Genomic DNA, 14,885 nt, shown 5'->3' on the forward strand with positions numbered 1-14,885 from the left:
TAAATTCACCCATTCCTGTCCATTTTAGTTCGCTGATACCTAAAATGTCGATGTTCAGTCTTGTCATCTCTTGTTTGACCACGTCCAGCTTTCCTTGATTCATGGATCTTACATTCCAGGTTCCTATGGAGAAAAAATCTTTACAGCATCGGACTTTCCTTTCACCACCAGACACATCCACAGCTGAGCGTCCTTTCGGCTTTGGCCCAGTCGCTTCATTCTTTCTGGCGCTACTAGTACTAGCCCTCTGCTCTTCCCCAGTAGCATATTGGACGCCTTCCGACCTGAGGGGCTCATCTTCCAGCGTCATATCGTTTTGCCTTTTGGTACTGTCCATGGGGTTTTCATGGCAAAGATACTGGAGTGGGTTGCCATTTCCTTCTCCAGTGGATCACGTTTTGTCAGAACTCTCGGCTATGACCTTTCCGTCTTGGGTGGCCCTGCACGGCATAGCTCATAGCTTCATTGAATTACGCAAGCCCCTTCGCCACGACAAGGCAGTAATCCATGAAGTGGAAACGCGCAATAGAGCCTGCCTAATTTATCCCTTTTCGGTTGCCGTAAGGAAGGCGGGCCTCTCTTTGCTCATTGGTCAGCGCTGCCGCAGCGGTGAGGAGGCCTGATAGGTTCTTCTGAGCCCAGCCCCACCCCGCCCATTTCTCTCCCCCCCCTGCCCTGCCTTAAGATGGGCAAGCGCTCCTTCACTCGGGGCGTGTTCCCTCGAGCCTTTGATTGGATGTTTCCCCTGCCGGTTGAGCGCGGCGCGTTTCCATTGGCTCGCTCGCGTTCCATGTGTCATAACCCCGCCCCCGCGCCGGCCAGGCTCGAAGGCGACTTCCGCGCGGAGCGATGGCGGCCGAGGCGAGAGGCGCGGCGGCCCGGGATGCGGCAGGTGCGGGGCCGAGTGGACGAAGTGTGTGGGGTGGGGTGGGTGGGGGGGCTCTCCCGCGCTGGGGCCCCCTGGCAGGGAGGGGGCGCGTGGGGGGGGCGGCCTGAGGAACTCCCTGGGAATGAACGGGAGAACGGACGGAGCTTCCCTCCCTGCAGAGAAGGCGCGGGGCAAGCAGGCGGCCCTCTCCTTCGCCGCCATGGCCGTCCTGGTGGGGCTGCCCCTCTGGTGGAAGACGACCGAGACCTACCGGGCGGCGCTGCCCGACTCCGAGATCGCCGAGCTGGACGCGCTTCTGGTGAGCAAGGACGCCCTCCCCCATCATCCCCGGCCTTTTCGGTGGCTGTGGGCGGTGGGGGGTTGTAGTCCAGGACCCCCTGGGGCGGGCTGGGCCAGAGATAGGCAGCGCCCGGGCAGTCCTCAACTTACAGCCACTCGTTTAGCGACTGGAGTTGCCAGCGCACTGAAAGTGGCCTGTGAGTGAGGGGCAGAATTGGGGTAGGGGCTTGTGTTCCCTCTCCTCCTCTTTGCTCCTCTTGGCCTGCTGGGAAGCCCCTGGCTGCAAACATCTGGGGGGGGGTGTCTCTCACTGCTTTGACCCTTGAGGTTGCGGCCACAGCCACAAGAGTTACAGGTGGTCCTCCAGTTACGGCCATATTTGGAATCAGATTTTCTGTGGCTAAGCAATGCAGCGTCCAATTTTGAGACCTTTTTTGCCACAGTTAAGCCCAAGAATCAGAATAGCGCTGGAAGGGGCCTTGGAGGTCTTCTAGTCCAAAGGAGCCTTGGTGGAGCAGTGGGCTAATGCCCCCTTAAGTAACACCAGCTGCCTGCAATTAGTGCAGGTTCGAGTCCCACCAGGCTCAAGGTTGACTCAGCCTTCCATCCTTCCGAGGTAGGTAAAATGAGGACCTAGATTGTTGGGGGCAATAAGCTGACTTTGTAATAATGCCGCTTGGGGTGTGTGTGAAAGCCCTAATAAGCAGGCATATACATAGAATGAAGGCTACTGCTAAGCTTGTAAGCCGCCCTGAGTCTTCGGAGAAGGGCGGGATATAAATGGAATTTAAAAAAAAAACCCTGCTCAGGCAGGAAACCCTATACCATTTCAGACAAATGTCTGTCCAGTCTCTTCTTGAAAACCTCCAGTGCTGCAGCACCCACTACTTCTGGTGGCAAGCTGTTCCCCTGGTTAATTGTCCTCCTTGTCAGGACGTTTCTCCTTAGTTCCAGGTTGCTTCTCTCCTTGATTAGTTCCCATCCGTTGCTTCTTGTCCGGCCTTCGGGGGCTTTGAAAAATAAGCAAATCGCTGCAGTTGTTAAGTGAATAACACGGTTGCTAAGTGAATCCGGCTTCCCCCATCCCCTGTCGGAAGCCAGCTTGGAAGGTCGCCAATCGTGACCCCATAACCCCAGGACACTGCAACCCTCGTAAGTGCATGCCACTTGCCAAGCGTCCTCGGGATGCTGTATTGGTTATAAGCACTATGTTTTAGTGCTCTTGTAACTTCCAGCGATCCCTAAGCAGTTGGCCGTAAGTCAAGGACCACCTGTGTTTCAAAAGGGCCTGCCGGACGGAGCAGTCTGTGGATCCTGGTCGGGTGTGTGTGTGTGAGGCCAAGCCAGCAGGAAAAGTCAGAAGAAGGCCTTGGGGGCGGGGGCAATCCTTATTCTGCGGTGTCTCCTAGGGAAGCCAAGGAAAGGGGTCCTGGACTCCCCCCTTCCAACTGTTGCTTAGATGGTGAAATGTGGATCGAAGCCGCCCGCAAATAAACCACAGATCTCCTCTTGTGTCTGAAGCCACATTCCTGGTTTTAACCTACATCCGGAGCCCTCTGCACATCTTGGCCGGCAGCTCCCGTGATTCCCACCTGGCTCGAGGACAGGGACCCCCTGGCTTTTGCGTGGGGCCGTGTCTCCCTCTGGCTAACGGGGCATTCTCTGATCCAGTTCCAGCTGATGGTGCCCGTCTGGGTGGTCTTTGCCAAGGGAGTCCTCCCGGAAGAGCAGGAGCGCAAGGTCCCCTTCAGGCAGGTGCAGGAGATGGAGATTCCCGTGAATGGTAAGGGGTCCTGGGTTAGGGGGCAGCGGGGGCTTCCTGCTTCTGACCTGGGGCCGGCCAGGCTGGCCTTTCAGCCAGAGCTGCAGGGCTGAGCGACACTTTGAGGCCGGGCTCCCCACTCCTCCCCTGGTGCTGTAAATGGCTTTAGGTTTGGGGTCAGGCATCCCAGAGAGAGAGAGAGAAAAAGAGAGAGAGAAAGAGAAAGGATAGAAAGAGGGAAGGAAAGAGAAAGATAAAAATAAAAAAGGAGGAAAGAGAGAAAAAGACAGGGAAAAAAGAGGTGTCAGAACCGGTATCCTAACGGGCCCCTTCTTTATCTTTAACTCAGGCCTTTTTCTCTCTCCTTCCTGGGTTCTGCCATTCTCCTGGAGGGGAGGGGGGCAACGCTTGAGGGTTATTGCCTTGACTTCCTCCATGGCTACTTCGCTGTTGATGCATAGTCCTCCTGCGAACTATCTCCCTCCTTGTCGTCAGCTAGAAAGCGGGGAGAAGGAAGGAACGTACCTCTGGCAACTGGTTTATCTCCGCGTGCAAGGGAGGGTGCAAAAAACCGACAAAGCATCTCTGCAGCCCGGAGAGGGTCTGATGGGTCCCCCACCCCCCCCGGCCCCGCAACGGACTTAACACCTGGGGATTGGCCTGCTTGAACTGACCGGATGAACTGTGGGGTGGAGTTTTGCTTTAGGACACTTTTAACCTGTCGATCTGCGCGGGAAACCCTCAGATCCTGTGTATCGTGCCTGCTATCAGCTTCTCCCAATAAAAGCTCCTTTTGGAAGAAACTGCTTCCATGAGTTCTGCTTGCTTAGGATGAAGTATTGAAGTGGGCTCTGACGGAAGGAAGGGAAAGAAAGAAAGAGGAGAGAGCAAAAGAAAGAATGAAAAAGAAAAAAGAAAGAGGAGATAAATTGGAAGTAAAAGCGGACAGGTAAAGAGAGAAAAAAAGAAAGGGCGATAGAAAGAAAGACAAAAAGAAAAAAGATGGAAAGAAAGAGAGAGAGAGGGAGAGAGAGAAGGTCCAGAGTAGATTACCAGCTTCCATCTCACCTGTGCCGCGTGCAACTTCCTCTGCCAAGGGAAAGGCGGCAGCGCCAGTCAGCGTGGGCACCTACATCCAGGATGCCAGAGGTGCGGGCAAAACATAGTTTTCGTGACAGTGAAATGGACAGCATAGAAATGCATTAAATAGGCAGTTGCTCCCACTGGCCGCTGCAGCCCCTGGCCCCCATCTCGCCCTGGGGCGCTTTGACCCTCCTGAACATCCTGCTCCCAATAGGACGCAGCACCGGTTCTTATCCTTCGCCAGGTGTTTCATCCTTCCCCCCTTTTGTTTCAGCCAAGACAGGTGTGGTTGCGCGCTACGACCTTTCCTTCCGCCAGGCCACTTCCCCGGAGCAGGCCTTCCTGTCGCTGGCCTCGGTCCAAGGTAACGGCTGACGGTGGGAGGGGGTCCAGCTACGGCTCTGGTTTGGGCGGGGGAGGGGGGCTGTCCGGCTCCTACAGGACCACGGAATGGAGGCAGCCTCTGGGCCAGGGGACCTGCTTCCCGGAGCCCCCTGTGTGCCAGCAAAGGGGCCCTTAAGGGTGGGGGGTTTCCCCTGGGTCTCTGAGCGTCACCCCTCCTTTTCCTTCCAGAGGCAGACAAGGGGCTGCAGCCGGCGGAAGGGCTGCCGGTGGGATCCCTCACCATCTACGTGGTTCCCCCCAGCTCACCTCTCCTGCCCCAGGTAGGCGGTCTGGCGCCCTCCCGGCTCCACCCCTGGCTCTGGGTAGCCTGCCTTTGGGTGGGGAGGGGTGGGGTGGGGAAGGAGGTAGCTGAACACCTCCCATAGCCAGCAAGCGAGAGGGGGTGGGGGTAGAAGCAGGTTCAAACCGACGACAGGTGTCCCGCCTTGGCCTACTTTAAGACCTGTGGACTTCAACTCCCAGCATTCCCGAGGCAGCAGCGCGTAAAGTGGGCAAGGTAGGAACAGCCCTGCTCTAGAAGCTGGCATTCCCGGCTCTGTTGCAGCTTCTGGGGGATCTAGAAAGACCCTAGAGCAGGGGTCCTCAACCTTGGCCACTTTAAGACTTGTGGACTTCAACTCCCAGAATTCCTCAGCCAGCAAAGCTGGCTGAGGAATTCTAGAAGTTGAAGTCCACAAGTCTTAAAGTGGCCAAGGTTGAGGACCCCTGCCCTAGATAGATGCTATGTGGCTTAAGAGGGCAAACCAAAGTCTGGGAGATGACGGACAGACAGACATTCAATTTACAGACGGTCCTCGACTTAACGACCACGGCTGAAACCAGGTTTTACTTGCTTTTTTTTCCTTTTTTCTATTTTTTTAAAAAATTAATGTTCTGTCATTATATTTGATTGGTGCTCGATAAACATCGTGTTGTCTGGGTTAATTTTGTTTGCTGAATAATACAAGTGACGTTCTTCGTCTCTACCCCTTGTTTTTCCCAACCTTTGATAAAATACAGAATTTTCCCTCCCTGCGCAAGACGATTTCTTTGGGCTAATAGCCAAAAAGGTTCCCGTGCTTCCGGCATTTCCTTGGATAACTTTTGGGAAAAAAGCCTGCATGATTTCTAAACAGTTCCAGCAGCGCTTTGGGCGGCCTTCCCCACCGTTTTTGCCAGAAAAGCCCCCAACTGGCCAAAGGTGGGCCGGGGTTGGGCTGGCGCGGATTCTCCTGGGGGGGGTCAGTCGGTCATTCGGCCCCGTCCAGCCGGCTGAGGGCAGTCAGGCCACTCACATGTCTGCCCGTTTTCCCACAGGGGACGGAGATGTACCTCGGGAAGCACCGGAGCGCCATCCTCAGGGCCCCCCCGGGGGCCAAGGACGTGCTGGGGGCCCTGACTGAGCGGTTGCAGCAGCTGGTCCAGGCCATGTCCTTCACCCCCGAGACCGTCGTGGAGGCCCTGGCCGACCGGGTCCCGCTGGGCCAGCCGGGGGCTGAGTGGAAGCGTCCCTTCAAGTCCAGTTTTGGTATGGCCGGACCCCGAAAGGGGAGGGGGAGCCAAAGGAGAGGAGGACAGCCCCCCCCCATCCCCTGCAGCAAGCTCCTTCTCCTGAAGGGTTAACCACCCCCCCCTGGATGCCCTGCGTTAAATTAAAATACAGGGAGTCTTTTTTTATTATTATTTTAATTCCATTTATATCCCGCCCTTCTCCGAAGACTCAGGGCGGCTTACAAGCTTAGCAGTAGCCTTCATTCTATCTATATGCCTGCTTGTTAGGGCTTTCGCCCCCCCCCCCCAGCGGCATTTTTACAAAGTCAGCTTAATTGCCCCCAACAATCTGGGTCCTCATTTTACCTACCTCGGAAGGATGGAAGGCTGAGTCAACCTTGAGCTTGGTGGGACTCGAACCTGCACTAATTGCAGGCAGCTGGTGTTACTTAAGGAGGCATTAGCCCACTGCTCCACCAAGGCTCCACCAGAGTCATCAATTTACAACCATAGTTGAGGACAAAACTGTGGCTGTTAAGTGAATTCGCAAGTTTCCGGCAATCCTCTCCAGTCGTGCACCAAGAAAACATCCGGAGGTTTTTAACCGGAGACTGGACAGCCGTTTGTCTGAAATGTTGCGGGGCTTCCTGCCTGAGCAAGGGGTTGGACTAGAGGACCTCCGAGGCCCCTTCCAATTCTCTTATTCTGTTACAGGTAGCCCTCAACTTAGGACCACGACGGAGCCCAAAGTTTCTGTCGCTAAGTGAGACATTTGTTAGGTGAGCTTTGCCCTGTTTTATGACCTGCCACAGCAAGTGAATCACTGCGGCTGTTAAGTTAGTAACCCGGTTGTTAAGTGGATCTGGCTGGTTGGAAGGTGGCAAAAGGGGGACCGTGACGTGACCCCGGGACTCTGCGACCGTCACAAATACGAGTCAGTGGCCAAGCACCTGAATTTTGATCGCGTGACTGCGGGGCTGCTGCTGTAAGTTCGAACGGTCATTAAATGAACGGTTGTAAGTCGAGGACTGCCTGTATTCCATTATGAAGTGGGGTGGGTGGGTCCCAGGTGTCCCACCCTGTGCCAAGCCTCTGAGCGTGAGAGAAGGCAGGCTGCATGCAGGACCCCAGCCCAAGCACGCACACAGACACACACACACACATCCTGGTTGATGGCAACGCCTGACGCCAGCTGCACTCTCACAGCCCAGCTGGTGGGCCAAGATTAGAAGGAGAACCGGGAATGTTGGCTTAAGCAGCGGTCAGCAAGGCCCAGCCTCTCCATCTTAGAAAGTCCTCAGGTTTTTACCGCCATTTTTTAAGCAACAGATAGAAGTTCCACCAGCACTGGGAATAAGTGACTTAGAACTGGTCCTCACACTTACGACCGTTGCGGCGTTCTCCACAGCCACGTGGTCAGAATTTGGGCATGTGGCATCCGGCCTGGACCTAAGAGGGTTGCCACCCGCTCGGCTCCCCTGGCTGCCCTTGGCCCCCCTTCCCAGCCGGCTCCCCCCACGAGCCGATTCGGTGGCGGAAGTTGGATTCGCTTAACGGTTGTGTGAGTCACTCATTGATGGCTCTGATTCACTTAACAACCGTAGCAGAAAGGTTGCAAAATTGAGTGTGACTTAACGGCCGCCTGCCTTAGCGACGGAAATTCTGCTCCCAGCAATGGATATAAGCGGAAGGCTACCCGTATGCGATTGCCCAATTGCAGTCCTCGACTTATGACAGTTCGTTTAGTTATTGTTCAACGTTACAATGGCAGTGAAAAACCTGACTGGCATGTATTTACTACAGCTACAGGGTCCCCGGGGGTGTGTCACGTGACCCCCCTTTGCGACCTTCTGACAAGCAAAGCCAATGGGGAGAAGCCAGATTCACTTAACGACCGTGTGACTAACCTAACAGCTGCAGTGATATGCTTCACGACGGCAAGAAAGGTTGTAAAACGGGGCAGAACGAATTCACCTAACAAACGTCTCACTGAACAATAGAAATTTTGGGTTGAACTGTGGTCATACCCCGAGGACTACCTGTAAACAGAATGACAGATCTGGAAGGGGCCTCGGAGGTCCTCTAGTCCAACCCCCTACTCAGGCAGGAAGCCGTGCACACCATTTCAGACAAATGGCTGTCCAATCTCCGGTTAAAAACCTCCGGGTGTTTTCTTGGCGCGCGACGGGCGAGGAGGGCTGGAAACAGGCCAGCTTGGAAAAGTAGCGCATGCGAATCCTGCCAGGCACGGAGGCCTGATGTGGTCCTCGGAGGACCTGGCCTGATCCCGTCCTCACAGGATGACTGGGCAGTGGGACTCGGCTTAGGAAAAGTGAGGTGCCTTGGTGGTGGGCCTGGGGAGACTCTTGACCCCCCCCACTCTCGGTTCCCCCCCCCCAGGGTACGAGATCACCTTCAGTTTGCTGAACCCGGACCCCAAAGCCCACGACGTGCGCTGGGACATCGAGGGAGCCCTCCGGCGCTACGTGAAACCCTTGCTGGAGAAGCTCAGCCCACTGGCTGAATTCTCGGTGGACTCGCAAGTGGGTGAGGCCAAAGGCCGTGGGGTGGTGGGAGCCGGACCCCCTGCCAGGCCCAGGCTGATGGGCCCTGCTCTTTCTCCCTGGCCCCAGATCCTCTACTACGCAGTGTTGGGAGTCACGCCCCGCTTTGACCCCGCCACCGCCAGCTACACCCTGAGCGTGCAGAGTCTCCCCCACGTCATTAACCCTGTGGAGGCCCGGCTGGGTAAGCAAGGGGGATGCCATCTGGGGGGCTCCAATTGGGACCCCCAATCTCGGGCAGGGGCTGGCCTTGGGAAGTGGGTTGGTGGCTGCACTGCTGGATCAGAAAATAATTTTATTGGTTCTAGTTTAATTAAAAATTAGCAAGAACGGACGGAATGGAGGCCACCAGGAGATTTGGGGTTGAAGGTTAGGCTGGGAAGGAAAGGCCTCTTGCCTACGGTTGCCAAGAAGCCTTCAGAGACGGGCCCATCCGTCCGTCCGTCCATTCATCCATCCATCTCAGCCAAGTGATTTTGCGTGGCTTACAATTCTAAAACTATAAAACAGTTAAACACAATTTTTAAAAAATTGCTTCAAACTCAACCCAGGCTGCTTCTTCATTGAGCTTCATTGAGCCCATAAACCTGGATGAATTCTGTAAACCAGTGTTTCTCAACCTGGGCAAGTTTAAGATGGGTAGACTTCAACTCCCAGAATCCCCCAGCCTGTAAAGCTGGTTAGGGAATTCTGGGAGTTGAAGTCCATCCATCTTAAACTTGGCCAGGTTGAGAAACACTGCTGTAAACTAAACTTGATTTAAACCTTTGTTGTTTGAATGCAATCTCATTTTTCAGGAGTCCAAATATCATCCCTGCAAGGACTTTAATCAACTGACAACATTTCCCAAGCATGGTGCTTTCCAGGCTAGGGATGATGGGCTTCAGGAGTGCCCAGAGGCAGCCTCGGTGCAAGAGAGGTTGTGGCCCCGAGCCGCTTGGGCCATCTTGGGAAAGGTCAGCAGGCTTAGACCAGTGTAGCTCAACCTTGGCAACTTTCAGACCCCAGAATTCCCCAGCCAGCATAGCCTCTGGCCGCCAGGGATGGAGAGACGGCTGCTGGGCATGTGCAGAGAGCTTTGCGGTCAAGCAAGGGTCTCAAGTGGTCCTGGCTCCTCACAGGTAGACCACCTCGCATGCTGGAGGCACCACAAGTGCCAGCCTGGGATGGTTCTCCCTCTGCTTTTGAAAAAAACCCCAACACCATTTGTGACAGTCCAGGGTTTGTTTAAACCTGGTTTATTGAATCAACCATAATGGTTTCCAGCAGGCCAGACCAGAGGTGTCCAATCTTGGCAACTTTGTGGAAATAATAATAATAATAGTAATAGTAATAATAATAATACTGGCTGCTCAAGAACAAGCACTACAAACTAATGCCATGAAAGCGAAGATACAAAAATCTACTGACAATCCAAATTGCCGACTTTGCAACAACAAAGCTGAAACTGTTTCACATTTAATATGTGAGTGTAGCAAAATCGCACAAACTGATTGCAAAGCAAGACATGGGCATTGTGTAAAAAATACGACTTGCCTGTGTCCAAAAAGTCGTGGGAACATAGGGTGGAAAAAGTTGTCGAGAATGAGAGGGTGAAGATCTTGTGGGACTTCCGAATACAGACAGATCGCCATTTGGAACACAACATGCCAGATATCTCAGTCGTAGAGAACCGAAGCGTATAGCTGATTGATATCGCTGTACCAGGAGATGCCAGAGTCAAAGAAAAAGAAATGGAAAAAATTACGAAATACCGCAACCTGGCCATGAAACTGCGCGATTATGGATGAAACGTGTAACAGTGACACCCATTGTCATCGGGGCACAGGGAACGATGTCCGAAAACTTTGCAAAATACATCAAGAAATTGAACATTCCTGCAATAACTCCAGCAAAGCTACAAAACATCTTACATTTTAAGGAGATACCTGGTTGATACCTAGGATGCTGGCAGCAACCCCCGTCAACCATTAGTGCCAGTCAATTTGAGTGTTCAGTTGACTTGAGTTTCATGTTTTATGAATAAAAGTTTTTATAATAATAATAAACAACTTTGGAAGGGACCTTGGAAGTCATCTAGTCCAACCCCCTGCTCAGGCAGGAAACCCTATGCCATTTCAAACAAACGGCTGTCCAGTCTCTTCTTAAAAACTTCCAGTGTTGGAGCATTCACAGCTTCTGGAGGCAAGGAGTTCCACTGGCTAATTGTCCTCCCTGTCAGGAAGTTTCTCCTTAGTTCCAGGTTGCTTCTCTCCTTGACGAGTTTCCATCCCTTGCTTCTTCTCCTGCCTTCAGGTGCTTTGGAGAAGAGCTTGACTGCCTCTTCTTAGGGGCAGCCCCTGAGATATCCTGTCACCCCTCGTCCTTCTCTTCATTAAACTGGACGTGCCCAATATAGCATAGCTAGCTGGGGAATTCTGGGAGTTGAAAGCCGGAGATCTGAAAGTTGCCACGGCTGAGAAAGGCTGCCCTAGAGAGCACCCCAGAGAAACGCCTGTCCCACTTTGGGCTTGGAGACCCCCTCCACCACTCGGGGCTCTTCCTCCATGTGAGTCCAGCTGTCCAGCTGCCCTCGCCAGCCTTTTTGCCCTCGGGCACCGCCGAGAAAGGAGCCACCTGCGTGGCACAGGTGAGCGCGACCTGCTGGCCTTCCTTGGCAGGCTCCAGCGCTGCTTCGCTCTATCCGGTCCTCAACTTCCTGCTCTACGTCCCCGAGCGGCTGCATTCGCCCCTCTACATCCGGGGGAAGGAGGGGGCCGCGGTGCCCACCAACGCCTTCCACAGTCCCCGCTGGGGCGGGATCATGGTGAGGAGCGCGGCGGCTTCGCGGTGCGTTGCCCGTCAGAATTAATTTTGGGGGGGTGGGTTGGATCAGGTTTCTGCCCCGGCAAAGGGCAACCTGTTGTGATTCAGGGCCAGCCTGTGGGTCCGGCAGCCGGCTCGGATGTCTCGGATGACTCAGACGAGGGGGAGGAGGAGAATGTGGAAGACGAACTGGCTGATGACGGCTTGGAGGCTTCGCAGAGCCCCCAGACAGGGCCCTCTTCTCAGCTGTGCGAGCCCGACAGTGCGGATGATGATGACCCACAGCTGGCCCTGTTCAAGGACGCCCGACGCAGGAGGCAGTCGAGCAGGACCAAGCAGAGAAAGGCTGTGGGACTCCTCGGAAGGAGGCACAGGGAGGCCACGCCCTGAACTCTAATAAAGGGAGTGTTTGGGGAAGGGCTGGTTGCTGAAAGCAACCGCTCCGTTTGAGGATCACAGTTCCGGTGTTTTGTCTCTTGTTCTGTTGTTTTGCTTGTGAATTAAACTTGGCAGACGCCTTCCAGCCTCAGTTGTTTTCCAGTGTCTACCGTTTGTACAGGGGTTGCCTTTCTGCAAGGCCGGTAGCAGGCTGGTACAGAACACAACCGAGGGGGCCCTTTGGTGGCACCTGGGGGCCGCAAACTCTGCTTCTCTGCTCTTAAGCTGCTGCCCCTCTTTGCCAGGTCTACAATATTGAGCCCGGAGATGCCAACAAGACCTCCTTGCCCAGGAAGGTGGAGGTGGACATGGTGCGCACGATGGAGGTCTTCCTGGCCCAGCTGCGGTGAGCACAACGTCGGGGTTTTGCGGTGGGGGGAGCGGCTGTCTCGGTTAAACTCTCTGTTTAGGCAGGAGAAAGTTTCCTAAAGCACTCCCCTTGGTTTAATGCAATCAGAGGGGGCCTAAGAGGTCATCTAGTCCAACCCTGTTGAATTCAGGGAATCCGAGTCTGCTTAAGGACTGAACAGAGATGAATCCTCCTCATCTCTAGTTCTGGCTTTGTGGGGGGCGTCCCCCGATAGAGGTCTGTCATTCCGCTGGGGCAGAGGTGGGGAACCTTGGCTCTTTTATGATTTGTGGACTTCAACTCCCAGAATTCCTGAGCCAGCATGGCTCAGCTTAGAAGCCTCTCCCTTTCCCCTCAGCACAGCTGGCTCAGGAATTCTGGGAGTTGAAGTCTGCAAGTCATCAAGGGACCATAGTGCCCCTTTCTCACTCAGGAATTCTGGGAGTTGAAGTCTGCAAGTCATAAAGGGGCCAGGTTTGAAGACCCCTGCTCTAGGATCAGGAGGAGGTGGCCCTTGCTCATAACCTCTGCCTCTCCTGTTCATCCTGTCCCAATCCTGAAAGGCCCTGGCCTGTCTCGGCCTGCTCTTCCCCACATTCCCCTGAAGCCTTCCCTCAATGTTCCGGCTCCATTTTCCTCAGCAGATTCAGGCTCCAATGGGGAGCGGGGGCGTGACACAGTCCTTGACTTACAACGGTTCATGTAGAGACTGTTTGAAAAGTGACGTAGGACCGTTTTTCACACTTACAACCCTTGCAGCATCCCCACGATCATGTGATCAAAATTCAAAGGCTCGGGAACTGACTCGTATTTATGACGGTCGCCGTGCCTTGGGGACACGCGATCCCCTTTTGCGACCTTCTGACAAGTAAAGTCAATGGGGGAAGCCGGATTCACTTAACAACCACGTTGCTCACTTAACAACCGCAGTAATAGTCACTGTGGCAGGAAAGGTCGTAGAATGGGGCAAAATTCACAACCTGTCTCGCTTAGCAACATAAATTTTGGCTCCATCGTGGTCGCAACTTGAAGACTGCCTGTATTGGGTTGGGCAGTTGTGCACCAAGATTTTGTCCCATGTTCCCCCCCTTTCAGTGATTGCTAATTCCCCCTAGTGGCTTGCATGGAGGGCCCAGGGTTATTGCTATGGGTCTGCCCTCCTCCCCACATCAGCTTTTCCAACAGCCCCCAGGGAAACCTCTGGCCACCTGACTGCTGGCTGGTTCTGCCACTGCCATAAAGCATCCGGGCTCTGCTGCCCCCCTGGGGGTTCCCTGCCCCCCCCCGGCCTTCTTCCCAAAACCTCTGGGGGCACAGCGGCCCAAATTCAGCCACCTCCTGATACCTTGCTTGCCCCATCCCCAGACTACTGTTCGGCATCTCCTCCGGCCCACTGCCAGGAGGGGCTTTGCTGGAGACCCCCGGGAACGAGGGCCTGACGGACTGGGAGCTGGACCGCCTGCTGTGGACCCGCACGGTGGAAAACGTGGCCACCGTCTCCACCACGTTGACCTCGCTGGCTCAGCTGCTGGACAAGATCAGCAACATTGTCATCAAGGACGACGTAGCCTCGGAGGTACAGGGAGGGGCACGTGGGGGTCAGTGGGGACCTCCCAGAGGTGGGGTTCGGGGGTCACAGCCTTCCTCAGGATGCCAAGTCGGTGCCTTGCCCTCTCCCGCAGGTCTACCGCGCCGTGGAGTCTGCCCGGCAGGCGATGACGGAGCTCAGCCTGGGTCACCTGGACTCGGCGTTCCAGGCCAGCAAGGCTGCGGCCACCTCCTCCGAGCGGGCCTTCTTCGACCCCTCCCTCCTGCACCTGCTCTACTTCCCCGACGACCAGAAGTTTGCCATCTACATCCCGCTCTTCCTCCCCATGGCTGTCCCCATCCTCCTCTCGCTGATGAAGATGGTTTGGGAGAGGAAGCAGCGGCAGAAGGAGTCCACCAAGGTGGACTGAGGGGCTTCTGGACACCCAGGCGGGGGGCGGACTCTTGGACGGGCATCTGCCCTAATGGTGGTAGGTCCGGCCAGCATGGCGGACTCCCCGTTGAGGAGAGGAGCGTTTCCACTTGGCTCCTTTTTAAAAAGAGCACATCCCTTTCGCTGCAAACGAGCCCAAAGGACTTCAGAAGCTCTCCTTATTGCTGGCCAGGCTGGACAGAGAGGCGACGGGGGGGGGGGGGGTTTCCTGCAAGACTCAGCTGCACGGGGTGTGTGTGTGTGTGTCTCCCTCTCTTGAAATTGCCCAACTGATGCAGTGAGGCCTCTTGGAGGGCACAGTCCTTCTCCCCCACCCCAAGCCCCCCAAACCAGAATGGGAGGTCCCCCCTTTGCCTCCCGAGGAAATGTCGGATCGATCTTCCATTAAAGTTGGGTTGGCTGACCGGCGGAAGCTCTGAGCCTCTTTCGCAGCTGACCTGTGTTTTTTTGGAGGGGGGGCTGCCAGTGAGGAGGGTGTCAAGAGGCTGCTTGCAAAGAAGGAAGGCCAAAAGCAAGTTTGCTTGTTTGTTAATTTTCTGTGCCGCCCAGCTCACTGAGGACGGCTTACGATATGAAAAGTAAAAATGGGCCTAGGTCTTAAGGCCCCAAGGAGGTTCTAGTCTTGGGTGTCCAAGCTTGGCAACTTTAAAGCCTATGGACAGTTTGATTGATTGATTGGTATCTCACATTTATTATTTTTACAAATAACTCAATATCACAGTAGTCCAAGTCTATGCCCCAACCACCAGTGCTGAAGAGGATGAAATTGACCGGTTCTATGAAGCCCTACAGCACCTTATAGAACTAACACCCAAAAATGATGTCCTTATCATCATGGGGGATTGGAATGCTAAACTAGG

At 54.6% G+C, this 14,885-nt stretch overlaps 1 protein-coding gene across 2 annotated transcripts; it reads left to right on the forward strand.

Moving 5' to 3' along the window:
* The first annotated feature begins 808 nt into the window (after positions 1 to 808).
* On the forward strand, positions 809 to 14,428 carry PIGS (phosphatidylinositol glycan anchor biosynthesis class S). 2 transcript variants are annotated; one of them, XM_081314204.1, is made up of 12 exons: positions 809 to 892; positions 1,048 to 1,187; positions 2,840 to 2,951; positions 4,288 to 4,377; positions 4,587 to 4,678; positions 5,715 to 5,925; positions 8,289 to 8,431; positions 8,522 to 8,636; positions 11,113 to 11,258; positions 11,941 to 12,041; positions 13,410 to 13,620; positions 13,727 to 14,428. In XM_081314204.1, the coding sequence occupies exons 1-12, from the start codon at positions 850 to 852 to the stop codon at positions 14,000 to 14,002; spliced, it is 1,680 nt and encodes a 559-aa protein (XP_081170330.1). In that variant the 5' UTR covers positions 809 to 849; the 3' UTR covers positions 14,003 to 14,428. The 2 variants fall into 2 exon arrangements, with proteins under 2 accessions (XP_081170330.1, XP_081170331.1); XM_081314205.1 differs by having other exon boundaries at positions 875 to 892; positions 1,053 to 1,187.
* Positions 14,429 to 14,885: the final 457 nt, after the last annotated feature.

This window comes from Vipera berus, assembly GCF_964194415.1.
Source record: "Vipera berus genome assembly, chromosome: 1".
NCBI lineage: Eukaryota > Metazoa > Chordata > Lepidosauria > Squamata > Viperidae > Vipera > Vipera berus.